The 19,833-nt window shown below is 40.5% G+C and overlaps 2 protein-coding genes across 4 annotated transcripts in view; one reads left to right on the top strand and one right to left on the bottom strand.

The window, feature by feature from the left end:
* The window catches only part of ctnnal1 (catenin (cadherin-associated protein), alpha-like 1), a 48,248-nt gene extending 35,180 nt beyond the window's left edge, over nt 1-13,068 (top strand). Inside the window, exons 7-19 of one of the 3 annotated variants that reach the window (XM_010791651.1) lie at nt 2,142-2,342; nt 3,337-3,423; nt 3,688-3,846; nt 4,658-4,750; nt 6,183-6,324; nt 7,159-7,193; nt 7,283-7,333; nt 7,665-7,819; nt 8,140-8,188; nt 8,730-8,786; nt 10,175-10,294; nt 11,007-11,090; nt 11,785-13,068. In XM_010791651.1, the coding sequence (XP_010789953.1) occupies nt 2,142-2,342; nt 3,337-3,423; nt 3,688-3,846; nt 4,658-4,750; nt 6,183-6,324; nt 7,159-7,193; nt 7,283-7,333; nt 7,665-7,819; nt 8,140-8,188; nt 8,730-8,786; nt 10,175-10,294; nt 11,007-11,090; nt 11,785-11,955 (1,404 nt within the window). In that variant the 3' untranslated portion in view covers nt 11,956-13,068. Of the gene's footprint in view, nt 1-2,141; nt 2,343-3,336; nt 3,424-3,687; nt 3,847-4,657; nt 4,751-6,182; nt 6,334-7,158; nt 7,242-7,282; nt 7,334-7,664; nt 7,820-8,139; nt 8,189-8,729; nt 8,787-10,174; nt 10,295-11,006; nt 11,091-11,784 lie in introns of all 3 variants that reach the window. The other 2 variants (XM_010791649.1, XM_010791650.1) reach the window with 2 other exon arrangements.
* Nucleotides 13,069-13,550: 482 nt separating this feature from the next.
* On the bottom strand, nt 13,551-18,136 carry abitram (actin binding transcription modulator). The gene is made up of 6 exons (XM_010791652.1): nt 17,928-18,136; nt 17,740-17,791; nt 15,119-15,248; nt 14,916-14,992; nt 14,759-14,828; nt 13,551-14,508 (listed from the first exon to the last, which is right to left on the bottom strand). Exons 1-6 carry the CDS (start codon nt 18,007-18,009, stop codon nt 14,371-14,373), a joined length of 549 nt encoding a protein of 182 aa, XP_010789954.1. The 5' UTR covers nt 18,010-18,136; the 3' UTR covers nt 13,551-14,370.
* Nucleotides 18,137-19,833: the final 1,697 nt, after the last annotated feature.

The following is a 19,833-nucleotide window of genomic DNA, read 5'->3' as shown; positions in this document are numbered from 1 at the left end:
ATACATTTTCAAACGCTCTTTAACCTTTTTACTGAGTATAAGAGAGTTTAGTCAGTTAACTTCTACTTTACCAAGAAGTAATTTTTAAAACACGAGTCATCTGGTAAACTTCTTACTTGAGTAAAGGCTGTGTGTACTCCTTGCCTCTCTTGTTCGCTTTTATCAAAGTGACCAGAATGTGGCAAACCCACGGTCATGCTGAACTGCCCAATAATCAGAAGTTTCAGCGCAACTCTTCTCACGTGAGGCCACAAGCCTCCTAATGATAGTTACATGAGCAACCCCTGTGAGAAGTCCCTGACCTTATGTGTTGCCAAATTGAAAACTAAAGTTTGGTCATTATGGTGTTTTTTATTAAATGGTATGTAAAATTGTGTGTGTGTGATGTGTGTGTGTGTGTGTGTGTGTGTGTGTGTGTGTGTGTGTGTGTGGTGTGGTGTGTGTGTGTGTGTGTGTGGTGTGGTGTGTGTGTGTGGTTGTGTGTGTGTGTGTTGTGTGTGTGTGTTGTGTGTGTGTGTGTGTGGTGTGGTGTGTGTGTGGTGCCGTGTTACTGGTGTATCTGTCAGACTGGTAGAACGATGAGTGATTCAAAGATGATGAAGGAGGAGGACAACATCGTCCGTCTCCAGCTGTCTGAAGAGGGACGGGTCTAATTGACTTACCTTTCAACATTCAGTAATCTACCACAGCCCCAACCGGAAGTAAGCAGCCTGTTTCTCCTTCAACTGGACCTGAACTCATCTTGATACGTATTTTGCCATGGTGGTTGAGCCTGGCACAAGAGTGAAGGGAGTACAGTAAGAAGAAATGCAGTAAAAGGTACAGAAGGATCCTCATCCCCTTCGCTTCCTTGGGCTTCATCAGCAACAGAATAATAAACTACTTTAGTGAAAATCCTTCTGACACTCGGAATGTAGTGACTTTGTGTTAAGTTAAGTGAATAAAATGACAAACATGTAAAACTAATTGATCCTCACAAATTGTAAAGAAATGAAACCATACAAGCATGACTCAAAAACTGAAAGTTCAGAGCAAAGTCCAAACATATTTAATCAGGTTCAGCTGCTTCTTTTCAATCCAATGATGTGTGTAAAAAACATTTTCTGTTTCTGCGACAGAGAGCAGAGTCTCCATTCAACCAGCTGTCTGTCTCTGGAAAGAGTGACTGGGTCTAAAGACACGACCTCTGAACTTCAGGGATCAACCTGGACACCTTGCAGAAACAAAGTGAGAGTCTGTTTCTCCTGTGAACATGGACGCTGTAGAGGATTCAGTGTGTTATGTTATCTGATCATCTAAACGTTATTTAGTAACTACATGAGTGCGCCAGTACAGAAACAAAGAAGAAGAAAGTTAAACCCTCGTGGCGTGGGTCGGAAACATCTTTTTGAATAGATTTTTTTCAGATGGAAAATAACAAGAGTAAGAACTTGGTGTCCAATACGTTTGAGATCACTGTGACTAATGATAACTATCTAAACACTCAGGGAGAAGAGTACACTAAAGAAACACAGTAAAGGACAGAAGAGTACACTAAAGAAACGCAGTAAAGGACAGAAGAGTACACTAAAGAAACACAGTAAAGGACAGAAGAGTACACTAAAGAAACACAGTAAAGGACAGAAGAATAGTTGTAGTCAAGTCACCAATTCACAAGTCCAAGTCACTCTCGAGTTACCACTCTTCGAGTCCGAGTCCAAGTCCGAGTCACCTAAGAAGAGTCCAAGTCAAGTCTGAGTCACAAGTCTTCATGTATTAATCTNGCAGCGTAAGATATGAATAGTTGGTACCACTTTACAATAAGACTACCCTTATAAAGGATTCATAAAGGGTTAATAATTAGGTTATGAATTAGGTCGTAAACAATTTTACGACCTAATTCATAACCTAATTATTAACCCTTTATGAATCCTTTATAAGGGTAGTCTTATTGTAAAGTGGTACCAACTATTCATATCTTACGCTGCACTGGAACTTTTATTCATGTCTTTTTTTGTAATGTTTATTTTATTATCTTTGGTTTTTAATGAGTGTTTTTAAATGCCATTTTGAACACTTTGAATTGCCTTGTGTTGAAAGGTACTATGAATAAACTTGCCTTCTTCAACTCACATTCCTAATTCCCATCTTTCCTCCTGCAGTCCAACGTGGAGTGCCTGCGGGAGAACCTGTACACCCTGTCCCCTCAGAGCATGGGCGGGCAGCTGGAGGCGCTGGTGGAGCGGACAGAGGACTTCACTGACTCGGCCTACACCAGCCACGAGCAGCGGCAGGCCATCCTGGGTCTGTGCCAGCTGGCCCGGCAGGACACTCAGCAGCTGGTGCACGCCTGGGTGGAGGCGGTACGTTGGCCCGAGCAGACACGCTGGCAGAGAGACACATACACCTACAGGATTATTCATAAAAACATATGCTACCATATGGAGAAAATTAATAAGTACCTCATCTGTAGGACACTTGTAAAAGAAGTATGATAATAAGATGCAATATAGAGTTATCCAAGCAAAGAAGAAGAGATGTTAAATGAATTATTGTTGTCAACAATTGCTGGCAGGAATGATGGGGAGTTGGTGATAAACTAAAAGGAAATATTTAATCTCTTGTGTGTGTCTTGTAGGCACATGTCAATGTCTGTTTAACACACACAGCATGATACACTGACCCAGACTTCTTCCCCAGCTAACCCAGTTATTCTTTTTGCCTACTCACGTTCTTTTCATACATCCCTCGTGGAACAGAGCACATTAACCCAACTGAATAACGTTTTTATGAAGGCTCACTCAGCCGAGGGAGAAACATCACGTAGTGTTTCTATATCTTGCTGCCATTCAGCACAGTCTCCTTGTCCTTGAAGAGCATGAAACACTATGCCGCAGTTTCTCATTGTCAACATTGTCGACTGCTGCAACATAATTGTACAGTTGTGCCTCATCTAGCCTGTGCAATTAAAAGTTAATTTGAGAACTGAAAAGACCATCCACTAAATATTTTGAAATTGCACACACATCTGAATGTGTAAAATGTGTGGCCTAGATGCTTGTGGAAAGTTTAGTAAAAATTATAGTTTTTATTCCCATTGGAGCTATGGGTCTAAAATGGTTGTATAATATTGTATTGATATACGTAGTTACTTGTTTCATTACACAAACCTACATGTTGAAATGTCTGGCTCTCTTTTGCATATTCAGAACAAAATCAATAAATAGAATTCCAAACCACTCTTTTTCTATTACCACACTCTTCCAGTTAATAATGTAGATGTGTGTGTGGGACTGTAAAACCATATTGGGTCTCATGTTTTATTTCCCTCCTCCTCTCCTTGTCTCACCGGAGCAGCAGTCTGTCCATGCCAAAGAAGCCACAGAGGGCATGGAGGTGGCCATCCTGAAGACATGTCAGAGCCTCAATGACCTCAGACGTGAGGTGAGCTTCCCTCTGTCTCCTGTAGAGTGAGACACAGACATGACATTTTTCTCACTAGAAGTTATGCTCTTCAGCTTCCCTGAAGTCTCTCTATCAACTCGAGTCATTGTGTCACCTTTGCTTCTCTTCTTTTAACTCTGCTTTCTCAAAATCCACTCTAATTTATGTCTCTTACTCAACTTTCTTTCTGCTGGGTTTTTTCCAGCCTCCATTACTCCCCATTGTTTTTATGATTCTTATTCTGATCTCTCATTCCTCCTCCAGCTCCATAAGGTGGCTGTCTGTCGTACCACTGACTTGCTTAAAGTTCACGGGGAACATTTGCCTCTGCGGGCTCTTAAAGCAGCAGGAGCCGAGGGAAACCTGGAGGCAGTGGCCGAGTATTCCCGAACCCTCACAGAGCAGAAGGAGCAGCTGGTGGAGGTACGTAGGCCATAGGAAAGGAATCAGGGAGGTCGGGAGAAGTTTCAAAGTAGGGCTTAGTTGAGGTGTTGAAATTGGAAAAAGAGAAAGAACAGTGAAGTTTATATTTGACTTATTTAATAAATGTATCTTCGTAGGTATGTCTTTAGAGAAAGCTAGTTCTCCATGAGTTGCAAAGTTGCTACACACAGTTTGAAATGAATGACATCTTAGACTACACTTCTAATCCTCAACTGAATGAAAGTCAACATGAGGCTTTGTTGTGCAAACACTGAACAGGAAAATGCCTTGCAAGCTTTGCCATGTCTTTGTCGGTGGCCCTGACAAACTGAATGCACTGTACAGTTTGAAAAGGGACATTGTGTAATGTGAACATTTGAAATAACATTTCTTTTTAGATTATTCTAGAAGATTAGTTTCCGAAAAAGTTTTTTTTTTTCAGTCTGAAACTTAACAATGCAGACTAAAGATTCACTCACTATTGTTGCACTTAAAGGAAAGCTAAACCACCATTAAAGTGTGGCTTTCTTTTATGCTTCTTCAAATCATATACAGTGTATATTGAAGGGTTTTTGTGTAGATGACCTCAATCCACCTACATTTATGACGATGCAGTGGTTAGGTTACTGTATACAGCTTAATATATATAATTCACCCACTTAGGTGAGATCACCCATGTTTGTGTTTTGCCAGTAAGCGTTTAGATTGTTTGTAAGGTAGAATATACAGCAAATTTAAACATTTATAAGTGTCTTCAAACCTCAGAAGCACTTTTGGTCACAAATTGGTCCCTCTGTGTCTCTTACTTCAGACATGTCGGCTGCTGTGCCATGTGTCGGGGACAGAGCCCCTGGAGATCACCTGTATACACGCTGAGGAGACCTTCCATGTCATTGGCCCACAGGTAACATAACCTCTATGGATTTCGTTTTTGTATGTGTGTGAATTTGACCCCAAATATCTGTGTAAAACACCACGCCTTAGTTAGTTTGAAATCGACCCTATTATACAGGTCAACCTTAATTTAACCTGACCCATATCATTCAACTCTTTAATTGCATATCAATCAAAACAAACCGGTTACACAGGGGTCTGGGAGTGAAATCACACCTGAGCAATATCCTACTTACACATAGGGGAGAGAGAATAGACAAATGATCTCCCGTCTCCTCCACCTGAGAACAAGCTGTCCACCTCGTCCGCTAAATCCAATTATGTTTGCTCTTGGAAACCATCCCTGCCAGTAATTATCCAGCAATGTAGAATGTTCTCGTCCTGCGGTGCGAATGTCAGGCCCCCTGTGACCCTGCAGCGATGGCTCCACTCCTAAGTTCAAAGGTCAACCAATCAATAACGCTGCAGTGTGAGGCGGCGACGATGATACGTCTCTGCCTGCCCAGAGTAATGGAGGGGTGGCCCAGAGGGTAATTGGCTATTAAATACTACACTGTGTGTGTGTACATGCAAGTGTGCGCAGTAGCTGTAGTTTTAAACCAGACTTGTTTGCTGATATAATAGTGTTTCATGTGTTTTTAAATCATGACGCAAGCTGGAGTTCAGAAAAGCATATAATGCGTCATGCAATAAAGATAGCATCTAACTTTTTTAGTGAACATCTGATTGAATTGTGTGTTATAAATCTGTATGATGAGTTACTATGGTTATTTATGTATTTTTAGTCTGGCTTATTTCACTGATATTATTTTTGGCATCAGAAGTTACTCTTTATTATATTGACAGCAATATGTATGAAGTACTAATATTATTGGTATATGTACAGTATTTAAGTTGCTTCTTCTGGGTAAGGTTATTTCCTACCTGCCCATGTTTTAAGGGGGCAGTTTCTAGTATTACAGTATTCAATGTAATGGGTGTAGCAGTAGAACGAAGGCTCTGATGTGAAGCCAGAGAGAGTGAAGATGGTGGTTTAATCTATCATCCATTATTCCGGTCTTAATGAACGAGGATTCGAAGAGAAGTGTAGCCAACTTATAGAGAGAAGTTTGAGAATGCAACCCATCAAGAAAACAAACTTACAAAGCTTTTAAAATTGGTAAAACATTAATATTAGACATATTGATGGCTTGCCTTAGTTGGGGTCTAGTGTTAGTTCCTCAGTAAGTTTGAAAGGGATTGCTTCCAACCTTGTGTTCAACCTCAGAGCAACCCTTTGATTCCCTTTTTAGATAAATCAACGGCTGATTAAGTCGAAAATCACCACAGTGAGTTTCCTTGTTCTAGATTCTCTGTCTCTTACTGTGCCTGCATATTTTACGCTGCCATACAAATCAACTTTTAAAATGTTCTCATGTTTCGTTCTTCCCGCTCCCTCTCAGATCATCTCTGCAGCCCAGACGCTGGCCCTCCACCCGTCCAGTAAGATCGCTAAGGAGAACCTGGAGGTGTTCTGCGAGGCGTGGGAGTCTCAGCTCTGTGACATGGCCCTGCTGCTGAGAGAGATCAACGACGTCTTTGAAGGCAGGCGAGGTGCGCTTTCTATTAATGTGTGCGTTCAGGAGGGTCAGCATATACATAAGACTTAGAGTCTTTCAGGAAGACTGAAAAGGGGGAAGGCCAAATGTGCTGTCAATGGCATTTTAGCCTGAAAGAAAGAAAGTCTCAGATAAAAGCCTGGGTGAATAATTTTGCACACGCAGAATTTGAACATTTAAATAGCGAGTTAAAGCAGCACATGCAAGCACATATCTTATAAAAATTTACCATCATTGACTGTGTGAATAACTTTGTGAAACGCCATTAAACACCCATGCATTCGTTCTTCTTCTCTCTCCATTCAATATTTATAGTCACCCAAAGTGTTCAAATCATGAATGGCCTCTCAGATGTTATCCTCACTGACACCTGTGTGTTTATTTGCATTTGTGTGTTCGTATCAACCTTGATACGAACACACTGTAAGCCTGAGAAATCTCAAAGACAGGGGAAAGATGTTTTTGGCATATTTCCAAGACCTGGCTGCCCTCAAGAATTTGACTTTCACATAAAACGCAGGAAACATTTGGAAGTGCAGCTCAGCAGGTTGAAAGGATCACGTCCGTCACACATTTATAGTCCTGTGAAAGTGTTGTATTGACAGTAGAGAGATTGGGTTTTAATGCTCTCTCAAACTTCCCCGTGAACATCCGTTTATCGTCCTTGTAGTAGGTTCAAATGAACCATGCTGCTCTTTTTTTGTGATGAAAGATAAAGATGTGTCAAGGATGGATAGTGTTAAAAGCAAACAAGTTGCAGTACTACAATTTCAAAGAGAAATAACATGTGATTATTTTTGCTTTGTTTCTTTTTTTACAGAAAAAAGATCTTATTTGTCACTTCCCAGAGCCGGGGTGAGTTTCTCACACAGCCATCCTCATGAATATTCCAATCATCCAATGGTTAGTAATCCTCTGATTAATGCCACTCTCTTTTCACACAGAAACACACAGCTAACTTGAAGACTGCCAAGGCTGTCAAGTTGGATGCAGAGGTAGCATACATAATACACTCCTCTGGGTTTCAGGACAATACATCATGACACTTCCTGTTTCCTGTTCTGACAGCAGTATATTCATCTCCAGGAAACGTTGTGTCACTCGCTTGAGAAATTGATGGTGTTCTAATGCTAATAGGCTGCGATTTTGCTGGGTTGGCAGTTTCTCACATGCTGTACCACCCCAGGAAGCGGGATTATGCTGATTATAGAACTTATTATGCTGTTAACAAATGAAAATAACCCTCTTTTACCAATACAAATGTATGACAAGGACATACATCATATTTCAGACTTTCCTATATTGAATAATTTTGTGTGCTTTCAGGAGCAGAGCAGCATGGCCAAGCTGGGTCTGGAGCTCCGTCTGCTGTCATCAGACGTGGACACGGAGGTGGAGAAGTGGGAGGAGCAGGAGCACGACATCGTCCGACAGAGCCAGAGCTTGGCTAGCATGGCCTACAACATGTACTTGTTCACCAGGTGACACATCAGCTCTACACATCACGCAGACACGCACACGTTCCTATTAAACTGTTACATACATTTCAGAGCTCAATACTGAAAAGCCTCTTAAGCATCCACATGGATCTCTGTAGAGGCTTACTGTTAATAAGAGTCCCAAGCACTCAGCTATCGATATTTACCAGTCATATCTACAGGTGCTGACACAGTTGACGTGACTATGATTCATTCCCAATGGTTGCAATTCGTGATTGCTGTGGATGTATTTTGTCCACATCCATCTCTCTAATGCATTGTTCCTTTCCTCATTTTCTGTGTTTCCCATATTGATTCCTCAGAGGGGAGGGGCTGCTGAAAACAACACTAGATCTTTTTCATCAAGCTGAGGTATGTGCGTGCATATCTCTCCTTCTGTCCACCTTCTGATTTTTTTTTCTTCCCGTTTTGTCGAAGTTGCAAATGAATGCATCTGTTGTTTTATTAAACAGAAGACATACTGTGGCTGGAAGATCGATAGATTAGTAAATGCCATTATCATTTCATTCCCTTCCCCCTTGTGTCTGATAGGGCATGACTAGTAGGACTTATCGTTATGATGGAAAGAGGGCGCTGTGTGCTCATGATAACAAACGGTGCATGGAGGATAGTATCCATTAAATTAGGATTATTGCAGATAATGTTGAGTATTTGGAGAATCTGGGCCCAAAATGTCAGCAAGATTTATTCCATCTGTGGAAAGCTAAGGAGATAAGAGAGGAAGAGGGGAAAGAGACGAGCTGATAACAACAGCAGGAAAAAGTCATAATATTTACTGTGCTTTTGTTTTGTTTTACTATCAGGAGCTCCTTTCTGGTGGAATTTAAATTAAATAAAGTTTCACTCTGTGTACGATTTTTTGATTTTTGTATTTTTCTGATTCCTTTTAAAGGTACTCTCAGAAGAGGGACTCCAGCTGTGCTCATCTTTCCGCACTTTTTCCACTCAGGTATATATACATCAATGCATAAATCTCTCTGTTTCTCTTGAACACACACACACACACACACACACACACACACACGCACACACACAAACACAAATTATTTTTGCAATATAAGCCCTCTACAAAAAGTCATTTCAATATGTCCTACTTAAAAGGCGGACAGTTATCTGTTGAGTACAGTTTACTATATTAAACATAATTAAATATATATTTCTGGACACCTTGTGTTCTTGCTTCTCTAATGGAATCTGACAATAGTTTCTTAATAAGAAGCTATAGAAATGGGTTTATAAACAAGTAATAGGAAAAACAACCTTTTGTATAGGGAAAACTGCATCTGTATGCAGTCACACACACACACACACACACACACACACACACACACACACACACACACACACACACACACACACACACACACACACACACACACTAGCACCTGGGCCCCCACCCCTTGCTACGCCTCTCACACACATACACACTCCTATCACCAATTCTAGCATGCTACGGTGCCAGGTCCGCCTTATAAATCACACAGCGAGAGCAGGAAATTAAGTGTGTCACACACTTTCACCGTCTCCTTTCCCTCTGAGTCGCGATCAAACAAACAAACGTCGCCTCCATGTCTTCCTTCCTCCTGCCCTCCACCAACTACTTCCCCAGGTCCTCCAAGCGTAATTAAACGCTTCTTATTGACAGCCATTAACGACTGCCATTTGTCACTGCTGCGTTGGCGGGGTTGTATGTTTGTGCATGTTTGGAGGGGGCGAGGGGTGGGGGGGTTTACTGCCACCGCCCAGGACTAATTCATAATGAGGAGGCCCAGCTCTTCAACTTGCCTCACGCTTTCTGATTAATTACATCAAACACACTGGTGCTAATGGAGTCCCTCAGTCTCGCCCTTTTGGTCTCACTTCTTTGGCGCTATGCACTGTTGTAGCACACCTGCAATGCCCTGATTGAAATGATGAGGCTATTTATGCAAATTAGCTCGAGCATTTGTAATTGAGGTTTTATATACTTTTGTCAGTCATGAGTAGTGCTACACTGAATGAAAGAGCTTGTGCTTTTAGGTCGCTAGTGGCATGTAAGTGAAGTAGATTGATGGCCCCTGTGACTGAGATCAAGGGATTAACCCAGCTGGATAACAGACTAAAGCAGTAGATCATGACCTGGCTGTTGCTGATGGATTATATCAAGCTACACTAAATTAACATTTATTTCACCCTCCTTTTCTGATGCTTGGTTGAACCACAGCAATGTAAATCCAGTCCAGTAGGTCTATAAATGGCTGCACGTATTAACCCAATGTCCCTGGATAAACCATCATAAACCATCTTTGCTGTCACGAAATAAATCTCTCCCTTTTCCCCGTGTTTGTCCCGTTCCAGCTGGTTGATGAGGAAAAGTCTGTGGTGATGACAGAGATGGAGAAAGTGGTGGCTTTCTGCCAACAGCTGCAGATGGGGGGCAAGACTCCCGTACAGGGCAAGACTGCCACCTTCCAGAAGGTACTCATACTACCTTGTGTGTCTCCATCTTTTCTTGTTTGTTTCTGTGAAAGCTTTTTTAGAAAAAAATGAATAAATGGCTTGTTTTGCCTGTGAGTGTGTTTTGTTAAGTAGACATCAAATTAGTTACATCACACAGAGTCCAGAGCAGGCGCTATTTTTTTTTACTTAAAGGGATAATTAGCTTCAAAAAGCATCAAAACTAAATCCCCGACAATAGAACGTCATCAATGAAGCACTGAGTGAGCACACAATAGGGCATGACTAACTGCGTTACTTAATTACTGGCTACGGCTTAATATTTGAGTGATCTGCAAGTATCACCATTATCGAACACAGGGCACTGGATTAATGAGTGTCTGGGAGAAATTAATGAGCATCTTGGGCAGGGATGAGCCGCCTCAGGTCACCTTGTAATAAAGGCGAAGGGCTGAATCAAAAGGATGGGATGAAGAATAGCGTGTCCTCTGCTGATTAATGAGCGTCTCTTTGATATGTGTTGACTCCCATTTCTCTGTCTCTCCCTCCTGAGGTTCACTTTATCATTTGTCACTAATGGGAGAGCGCTTGTCTGTCTGTCTGAGAGCACTGATCAGAAAAGTAGTAATATGTGTGGTTGATAGGCTGCTGTGTGTACGCTCTTGTGCATTTGTTTTCAATGCATGTCCATTCTAGTTCTTTATATTTTAATATTTTCTTTTTTTGACAATAGGTGGACTCATCCATTCAGGCAACCAGAGGTATCTTGACCGTGGTGCTTTATCTCCTCCCATTCTGCAACAAGCTCAACAAAAAGGTGATTAAACAGGACTCCGTAACTGAATAACTGGCACTTGGAGTGTTTTGGAAAGTTAGATTAAAAGCTGCTTAATGAGAAAGAAAGAGATTGAACATATTTATGAAGCCAAAAATATGATTACACTTTTTTTGGCCACTTAGGGGCAGAGGAAACAAACTGTGAACATAACATGGACATATAATGAATCATTAGTAGCTTGAACGTTTATAAAAACGGCATTGAGAGCCGTAAACAACCATTTGCTAAGTAAAGAAAAAGTTGAGTAATGTCCTCCTAAAAAGAGATTAAAGTCATACTCCCTCTGTGTTGTAATCCAAGCTTCTCTGTGCTTTGTTTACAAAGCCAGCCTCACATTAGATGATTGAAGCTTATATCAGACCCCCGGCTCACCCTCAAGATAGCAATGTTAGCTTCGTCTGCAATTTTTTCATTGTTAGCACTGTGAGTGATGATGGCACCGTTAGCTGCCAGTTGCCAGCTCAGCCATCGCCATGTTGAGAGATGTGTGGAGGCAATAAAGATTACCCTTAAGAAGATTTATTTTAATAGCTCAAAGTGTCTGCTTACATTTTTTGCACTTGTCGAAAAACAGCATAAAATCAGATGATGAAAATATAAGGTTCAAACTTTTAAAAGATTGCAAGTTCCTACGTTTTCTTTAATATTTCCTCTCGATGTTGTCTGTTTGCAGTACAAGTCAGAGAGGAGTAGCCTGGGTTCCCCGCAGGACTGGAGAGAGAGGCAGGATGCATCCACACCTGTCAAAGAGGAGGGGGCTCTCCACATCAAGAACAGCAATGGCTTTGGTGTCAAATGTTTGGAGCAGCACATTGCCGGTTTAAACATCCTGGAGAGCAAATAATCCTTTATTCACTATCCTCCATTGGAGCAGCACATAGCGAACATCACCTTTCTGGAGAACAGGTGATCCAGAAAATTACTTCACTCCCCTCATCTTCATGCACCCCTAAAGAGTGGGTTAAAGCAGCGTGTGAAGATGGTAGCCTCGGCTCAGGAGCTTGCATTTGCTGTCTGGATGATGAAGTGGAAGGCAGATTCAAGCTCAATGTGCTCAGGGGCTGTTTTAACCAGAAGATCAGTTCCACAAGATGGAGACAATCAGCTATCACTTTTGGAGCGAGTCTCCTTCAAGAGAGAATTCTGACACAACCTGATTTTTGAGTCACTTTTATCACTTCTCTGAACATTGAGGTGATAAACTGATCAAAAATCTGAAAAAGAGCTCCTCTTAATGCTCGGCTCAGCCATACATCTGTCTTCACTATGTGCCTCTGTGTAACAAGCCTATTTGCTTAGTGGTGTACTGTAAACGTGTTGCACATGTTAGCCAAATTGAGGGTAAAAAAACAAAAAAGTGACCAGCTTAAAACCCACCGTGCATGACGCCATCGCCACCAAACCCTTGTGTTTGAGTCTCTTATGGTCTACGTGTTAAAGCTTTTTAATGTTAACACTTGTTGTGTAGTATGAAACAGTGATACATTTAGTCTTTGAACACTGGCATTCTAGTCATCTCACTTGGATTAATGCGTATTTTGAAGTCAACCACACCGTATGATTAAAGGTTTATTTCCATACAGTTTGCCATGGAATGTTAACAAAATCAGTCTTTAATGCCAAATATGAGTGTCCTCATAAAGACGCTGTGACCTACAGCTTACTACTAGTGTGAAATATAAAGCTCTTACACCTCAGTGTTCATCACTGGAGAACTATTTTATTTGGTCCTGGCTTCTCCAAATCAGATGAAGATAAAGTTCATCACTAAGATGCTTTGGGGATGTAAGGATCTTACACACTGTCCTTTTATGAAATCCTATCGTTAGTATAGTCAGACATTGTTTTTCTCACTAAAGATTGTTTTTCTCAAATGGAGCCTTTAAGGCCCAATCCCAAACCGCACCCTACACACTACCCCTCCGTTTGCGTGTTCGCGCGGAGGGTCCGCCATATTAAGTGCTGTTCCAAACCAACGAGTGTGGAGTGGGCTATCAAGCCCTCAAACAGCGAGTCTGCAGCGGTGCTGACTTGAGACCGCTCTCTACCTGACCGGTCTCCACGCTGTGTGTGTCCGTCAGGAAACACACTGTTAACAAGTAGTTCCAGCAAACATCCACATATAAACTGCGATGTTAAAAACCTCATATGTTTTTAACTTAGGATCATACAGTGTTTAGTCTATAAAAAGGTAAGCGTGTGCATTGTATTATAAAGTTGTGTATATTTACAGACTGTTGCAAAAACTAAGAAGCTTATAAACATCAGGTTTAAAACTAAAAGAGCTTTACAAAAAAGTAACACAGTTAAAGATGTTTGGAGTTTTATTTGAGTTATTAATTTACATTTTTTGTCTAAGAGATGCTGATTTGAAACCGTTGTTACATACAGTTACGGCATTTCCTGTTTCTGCCGAAGAGAGGGGAGTTTGTCCCAAAGCTTGCCGCTGTATTTACTCCCTCCACCTGACAGGAGGGAGCTTCATTGAGCTGCGAGTGTGGCTACAGACGGAGTTCACTCCGTCACGGAGGGGTAGGGTGGAGGGGGTGATTTGGGATTGGGCCGAAGTGTACTTGTTATGAAGACTATCATTGTGAAGCTGCCTGGTTGGCCAATATGTATTAAATGGTAAATGGCATGTATAATATGGTACATGAAGCATAGATATATATGTATATACACAGTATGTATCCTAAGTTAATGACTTTGGTACTAGGGGATGGTGTGATAATGAGAGATGAATAACATACTTAAATACATATTTAGAGATGCTTTGTACGGTGTGAGAGCAGCTAAGGATGCTGGGTATTGTAGTACAACTACAGATGTGAAGAAATCCGATCTAGTTTTGGACCATCTATTCTTTTGACAATTGAAAGGTTAATAAAAGTGACACATACAAAAATAAACAATATTTTTCTTAAATCACTGCTGTGTTTGTTTAATGACATTCTAGAAAAATTATTCAACTCAAGTATATATGTTTCTGGTATTATACAAACAGAATTCAAGTACTTTGTCATGCTTTCCTCTTATCTTTTCAAGCTTGAAAAAAAAAAAGTTAAACACAGAGTGCCTTCTGAAACCTCCTTCTAAAACATAAGAAAACAATAAGAGTAAAGAGGCACAGTGCGAAGCTTGCATTAAATGCAACATTCCTTTTGACCACATGCAAGTCTCTTTCCAGGATTCATCCTCAGTCTTTACCCAACCTGGCAGGACTGACAGAGCGGGTTTAACTTAAATAAGTAGAACTCTGTCATGATGGTTGAGATTCGGGAACAGAACGTTTGGAGACGATGCTCTCGAACTCCTCTCTGCTCAGAAGATTCTCTGTGATGGTTTTGCTCTCGTCAAACTTTGGCAGGATGACAGCGATGTATCCATCAGTGAAGGGCTGTTCACGTTGGACAGACAAAGCATTTATAAACATTTGTTTGATAAGATAAAATGAAACTTCAAAGATTGTGGAAGAGGAACTATTATTTTGCAGTCATTAACAATATAGACAGAGAAAACTAAATATTCAAAATGTATTTTTTGACATTGTGTAATTCAAGAGGGCAAATACACAATTAGACTTGACAATAACCATGGTATCCAGATATGCACATGAGATGATTTTATAGTTACAAATGTATATTTACCTTTTTCAGCAAGAGAGAGGGTGTTTTTAAAATACTCTCATTGACCTCCAGAAGACGGCCTCGGATGCAGCTAAAAAGATGATGATTTGTGTGACTTATCATGAAATGCATACAAGCATGTGAAATGTATGCCTAGAAAAACAAACAATTATCTTACCTGTAGATTGTGTATTCAGTTTCATCTGTGCATGTTATCCTACACAAAGGTGCAAAATCAGTAACGAACTGACCCCCCTATGATGGGAAAAAAAGATTGAAAGGCATTTAAGGCCAAGCTGAATAATGTTGTAGCTACACAAGTAGAAAGAAATGCACGTAAATCCAAATCATCTGTAGCTTTATAAAGTATTTTGAATTTACCCGCTTGGACTTCCCAGACACTTTATTGTTCAGCCGACTGCAGCCGTCACTGATCTGGTAGTTGATGCTTTTGATTGACCGCCCATCCTGAAGGATTGGGTGAGTCTCGGCTAACGTGATAACACACAGTCTGCAGAGAAGAAACACAAGTTAACAATATTAGTGAATGCAAGTCATTTTTAATAAGTATGAGTGAATAGAGTTGAAGATAGTGTGGGACAGGATATGGTGTGAGTTTGTTGCAACAACTCATAATAGTGGATGACTAGAACTGTTAAAACCCTTATATTTTTGGAGGACTTCACTATTTGGAAACCTTTAATTTTGTTGATGTTTATTTGGTGTGCCATTAATGGATATTTATAGAAGTTGTTTCTGATGTTGAAGTCCCCCATAAAACAATATTTGAGGAAACTCCTCAAATAATTGAATTCTAACACAAAAAGGCTCAAACCACATCGATACAATAAAACATAGTCTCTTCAAAAAATGAACAATGAAGTCGTGTTTTTCCAAGGATTTTAAGTGTATTATTAATACTTGTTTTGCAATTATCTCCACCATGTGTGGATTTCACTACAACACCACCCCATAAAAACACTATGCAATACATTACTTGTTAGACGCTTTTATCCAAAGCGACTTTCAGTACTGTGGGCAATCCCCACAGGAGCAATTTGGGGTGAAGAGTCTTGCCCAGGGACACAACGACATGCTGACTGCAGTGGGACTCGAACTTGCTACCCCATGATTCAAAGTCCAGCACACTAACCACTGAGCCCCAGTCGCCCAATGCACATCATGAAAACAATATATTATTCTTCTTAAAGGTCCCATGTCATGCTTTTCCGGTTATTACCCGTCCCCTTGTGTGTTATGAAGGTTTTTATGCATGTAAACGGTCTGCATTGTCACAAACCCTCAAAGTACACCCTGTAGCGAGTACGGATGGGTACCGAGCCCCGGTATTAAACGGGCCCCGGGGCTGAATTATTAAGACCGTGATACCGTTAAGCGCCGACGTAATCGGTCTTTTTATCGGTACTGGAGACATGTAAAAAATATATGTCATGTGTATTATTGCTACACAAACATTATATTGCAGTTTTAGTGTCGCCAACTCCGTTTCTAATATGCAAAATGCGTCTGATTATTTAGTATTTTCGATCTTTCCAATACAGACGAGAGATCTCTCTCCCCCGCCTGCTATCGAGGGGGCGGGGCAGTTTACACACACGCAGCTGCTACCTGCAGCAACACACACAAGGCGGAGAGAACGCGCTCCAAGGTGAGGTTAAACTTTAGCCGTCTCGATGTGACAATGCTCGTTGCCAAAAGTGCAATAAAAGTTTAGCATGTAAGGGCGGTAACACGAGCAATTTGTCTAAACATTTAGCAAAAGTGCACCACATTCAGACGGAGAAATGCACCGGGTTCGACTGTCTTTCTAGTAGCTCTGTAGCCCCGTCCACGAGTAGTTTTTCCACCTCAGGTATGTTGTGTATGCTAGCAACAACACACGGAGTTAACTCAATTATACAAACATGGGTTGATGATTAGAGGTAACTGAGTTATTTATTTTGTTAAAGTTTCAGCTATTCTGTTTACAGTTCTGTCATCAGATTATTTAATATGATTTGTTAAAAACATTGTTGTTTCTTTTGATGTGAAATATTATGTATTCAATAAAAAAAAAAAACAATGTTAGTTTTGTTCACAATTTGTTTACCTTATTTTTTCTCTCCAAAAGAACCGATAAAAGACCGGATCGATAAGCGGTATCGATAAAAGTAGTAGTACCATTAAAACCTTAACGATACCCATCCCTAGTAGCGAGTAAAACTAACACAGAAAAGACTTGTCTATGCTGCCCCAAAACATCTCGTTGGAGATTTTTCTTTTTCCATTGTTTTCTTCCTGGGTACAGTGACATGCCCATACCCAAATTCCTCACACACACACACTCAATCTTTTCTCAGCTGCAGCTCCGCCGATTTCTCCTCCCTGAGACGGCGGGACGCGGCGAGGCTGTGAGTCGGTGTGTGAGCACACACACACAAACTCCCAGCCAGGCTGCAGGTGTGTGTGTGTTCGGGCTGGGTCTCGCAGACAGCCACTGGGCTCACAGGGAGGGGGGCAGGAGCTCCAACAAGCCATTTAGGACAGAGAGTGAATAGATACACATACTATACAGAGATGCTATATGAGAAACCAATGAGATTTTGGAAAATTGTACAATATAAATCTATTTTAGTAGACCTCAACAATGGAATTATGATCAGTGGAAATGGCCATGACATGGGACCTTTAAGACTGTAAACCCTTTGGTGCACATTTCGGTTTCACACTACCTCTTTTTAAACCTTGTACAGCTCTCCACTTTAAATTATATTTCACTTTGCTCAGTGTTTTGCATATTTATGTGTGTGTTAATTATTGACTGTATTTTAACAATGAGCAATAGTTTTTATATTAGTGCTATTTTTGTATCCTTTAAAAATAAAAAGTGTTCTTTTTGTGTTTATGTTTGTACCATTTACACCAAAGCTAATTCCTCGTGTCTTAACATAAAAGGTAATGAAACCAATTATAAGTTAGCCATGATACCCCTGTTACCTTACCTGTTTGAATGCTGTAGGATGCAATGGTCCTCACACGGGTTCCCCTTCATATCTAAATAAAACAACACATTTATCTTGTAAATATTGGTAATATAATCAAAAACATGTTTACTCTGCCTGAGGTTTGAAGTCCAACTAACGTTAGCTCAGTTAGCCACCGCATGGCTAACTGTAACATTTATATTTACCTGCTCTGTACCAGCGTGTGTAATATCGGTCGATAACTGACGGCGCCGTCGCTTCAGTATCTTTCTGCTCCAAGCAGTCCATCAAAACGATTCACAATACAGGTATTAGTAAGAAAATAATACTTAATTTACATCAATACCTATGCTTCTCAACTACTGTGCTTGACGGACAACTAATTGTGTGACACCAAGTTATCCGTCGCAGAAGAAGTCCGAGGTTTTTCATGCGAAAAGGTTCCGGAGATATTTTTGCTTCTTTGGGAATTTGCAAAGCTAATTTGACACTTTAGAAAACTATAATTCACAAAGCACATTTTCATCACAGTATTTCAATCAACTCACTGGTACTTTTGAAAATGGAAGCATGGGGATACTGGTTATGTAAACAATTGAATAATTTCGTTAATCCAAACTGGACCTGAATCTCGATCTACTGTCGTCTTCACATCAGATTTTTGTGCATCTGCCAAAAGACCTGAAAGGTAGGCATGCACTTTTTTTCTCATGTTGATTTTCTTTAAAACTTATAAAAATGTCTGCTTTAATAAACAGTTGTGAAATGTTTTTCTGATTGACATTGTCACTTGAATCAGGTTGGTATAAAGGTGTGTGATTTGTTATTGTTTTTCCCAGTCCTTTACATGACTCTGGAGATTTAACCCATTTATTGTGGATCCCTTGAGTTGTGGTCTTTGGATGAAGTCTCATTTTTCAACATTACACAACATTGTGACCTCAAATTATAACGACCTTAGGGTTGATCTTGCATTATTACGTGTTACATACTGTGTTAAAATCTTGCTTAAACAAATATGTGTTAACAAATTAGAACTAAAGGGGTCAATACATGCCCAAAGCATATGTGTTGCACTTTGTTTGGCAGGGTCATACCACCCTGGACATATAATGAAAGCAGTTTTTAACATCGACCACTAGATGTCAGACTACTGCTAGCAACTGCATTCAAATCTACACATTCAAACTCAGAGGACACCAACGTTTATTTAAAAGAAAATCCTCTGCAAGATGCTGGCACATATATGTAAAATAAGTCATTCCTCCAGTTTAAAATATTCATATTTGATTAATATGCATGTTTTAAATGTGTAGACCATTTATGCCATCTCACAGTGTCTGTGATCCACTGCAACATTACCATACTCTGATACGTGTCATTTGTTCCCCTCTTGGCTATTGATTCTCACAGGTAGTGCATAGACATTTTAAGTATCTGTATCTGAGTGGTTTGTGTAATGAAGAGGGTCTGAATGGATGCAGGAATGAGGGACTGTTACCCTCCCTGAATTTTTGAAATAGCCCCTCTCTGACCCAGTCCAGACCAATCACATACCAAACATATCTGGCTCCATGCGCACAATGTGGAGGGGACTGGCATTGGCACGAGGATGATTATGTAATGATGACTTCATCTTGGTTAAATAGTTTTAGAGGAGAGCATAGGAGTGAGAGATTAAGCTGATATTTGGGGGCACGATGAGTTTTCCATTCATCTACTCCCCACTACCGAGACTTGGAAAGTTTTTCTGTGAAGACTCATCATAATGAGTTTTTCCATTACTCCTCTCTCTGTGGTAGGTCATGGTCTGCAATTAATTCAAAGATGAAACGCAAAACCATTATGGAAAGAGTGGACATGAAGGGAATGTCTCAGATATCCAATCTTTCTTTAGGCTTTTCCTATACACAAGACCTTTCTTGATATGCAGCTTAATCTGTGACCCTTTTCCAAAGAAAATCCCACTTTAGGTTATACAGTAGTCGCTGCAAGTAGAGCAACAGGTATGCTGGATACCTAAAGTTAAGATGTCTCTGTAAATATCCTGTCCAATAGATTCTGTTTGGGTTCATGATGCTGTTGTCAATTTGTCATTTTTAAATATGTGAG

The sequence above is a fragment of the Notothenia coriiceps genome, unplaced genomic scaffold (assembly GCF_000735185.1).
Source record: "Notothenia coriiceps isolate Sejong01 unplaced genomic scaffold, NC01 NC01_scaffold00035606, whole genome shotgun sequence".
NCBI classification, from domain to species: Eukaryota; Metazoa; Chordata; class Actinopteri; order Perciformes; family Nototheniidae; genus Notothenia; species Notothenia coriiceps.
This window is presented reverse-complemented; position numbering and strand designations above follow the sequence as displayed.

Excerpts from the sequence above, each read along its gene's own strand:
- abitram (XM_010791652.1), bottom strand. The coding sequence starts at position 18,009 with ATGGACTGCTTGGAGCAGAAAGATACTGAAGCGACGGCGCCGTCAGTT. Across the intron at positions 15,249-17,739 it reads ATCCTACAGCATTCAAACAG|ACTGTGTGTTATCACGTTAG; the intron begins GTAAGGTAACAG and ends TCTTCTCTGCAG. Across the intron at positions 14,509-14,758 it reads CCTCTCTCTTGCTGAAAAAG|CCCTTCACTGATGGATACAT; the intron begins GTAAATATACAT and ends CAACGTGAACAG.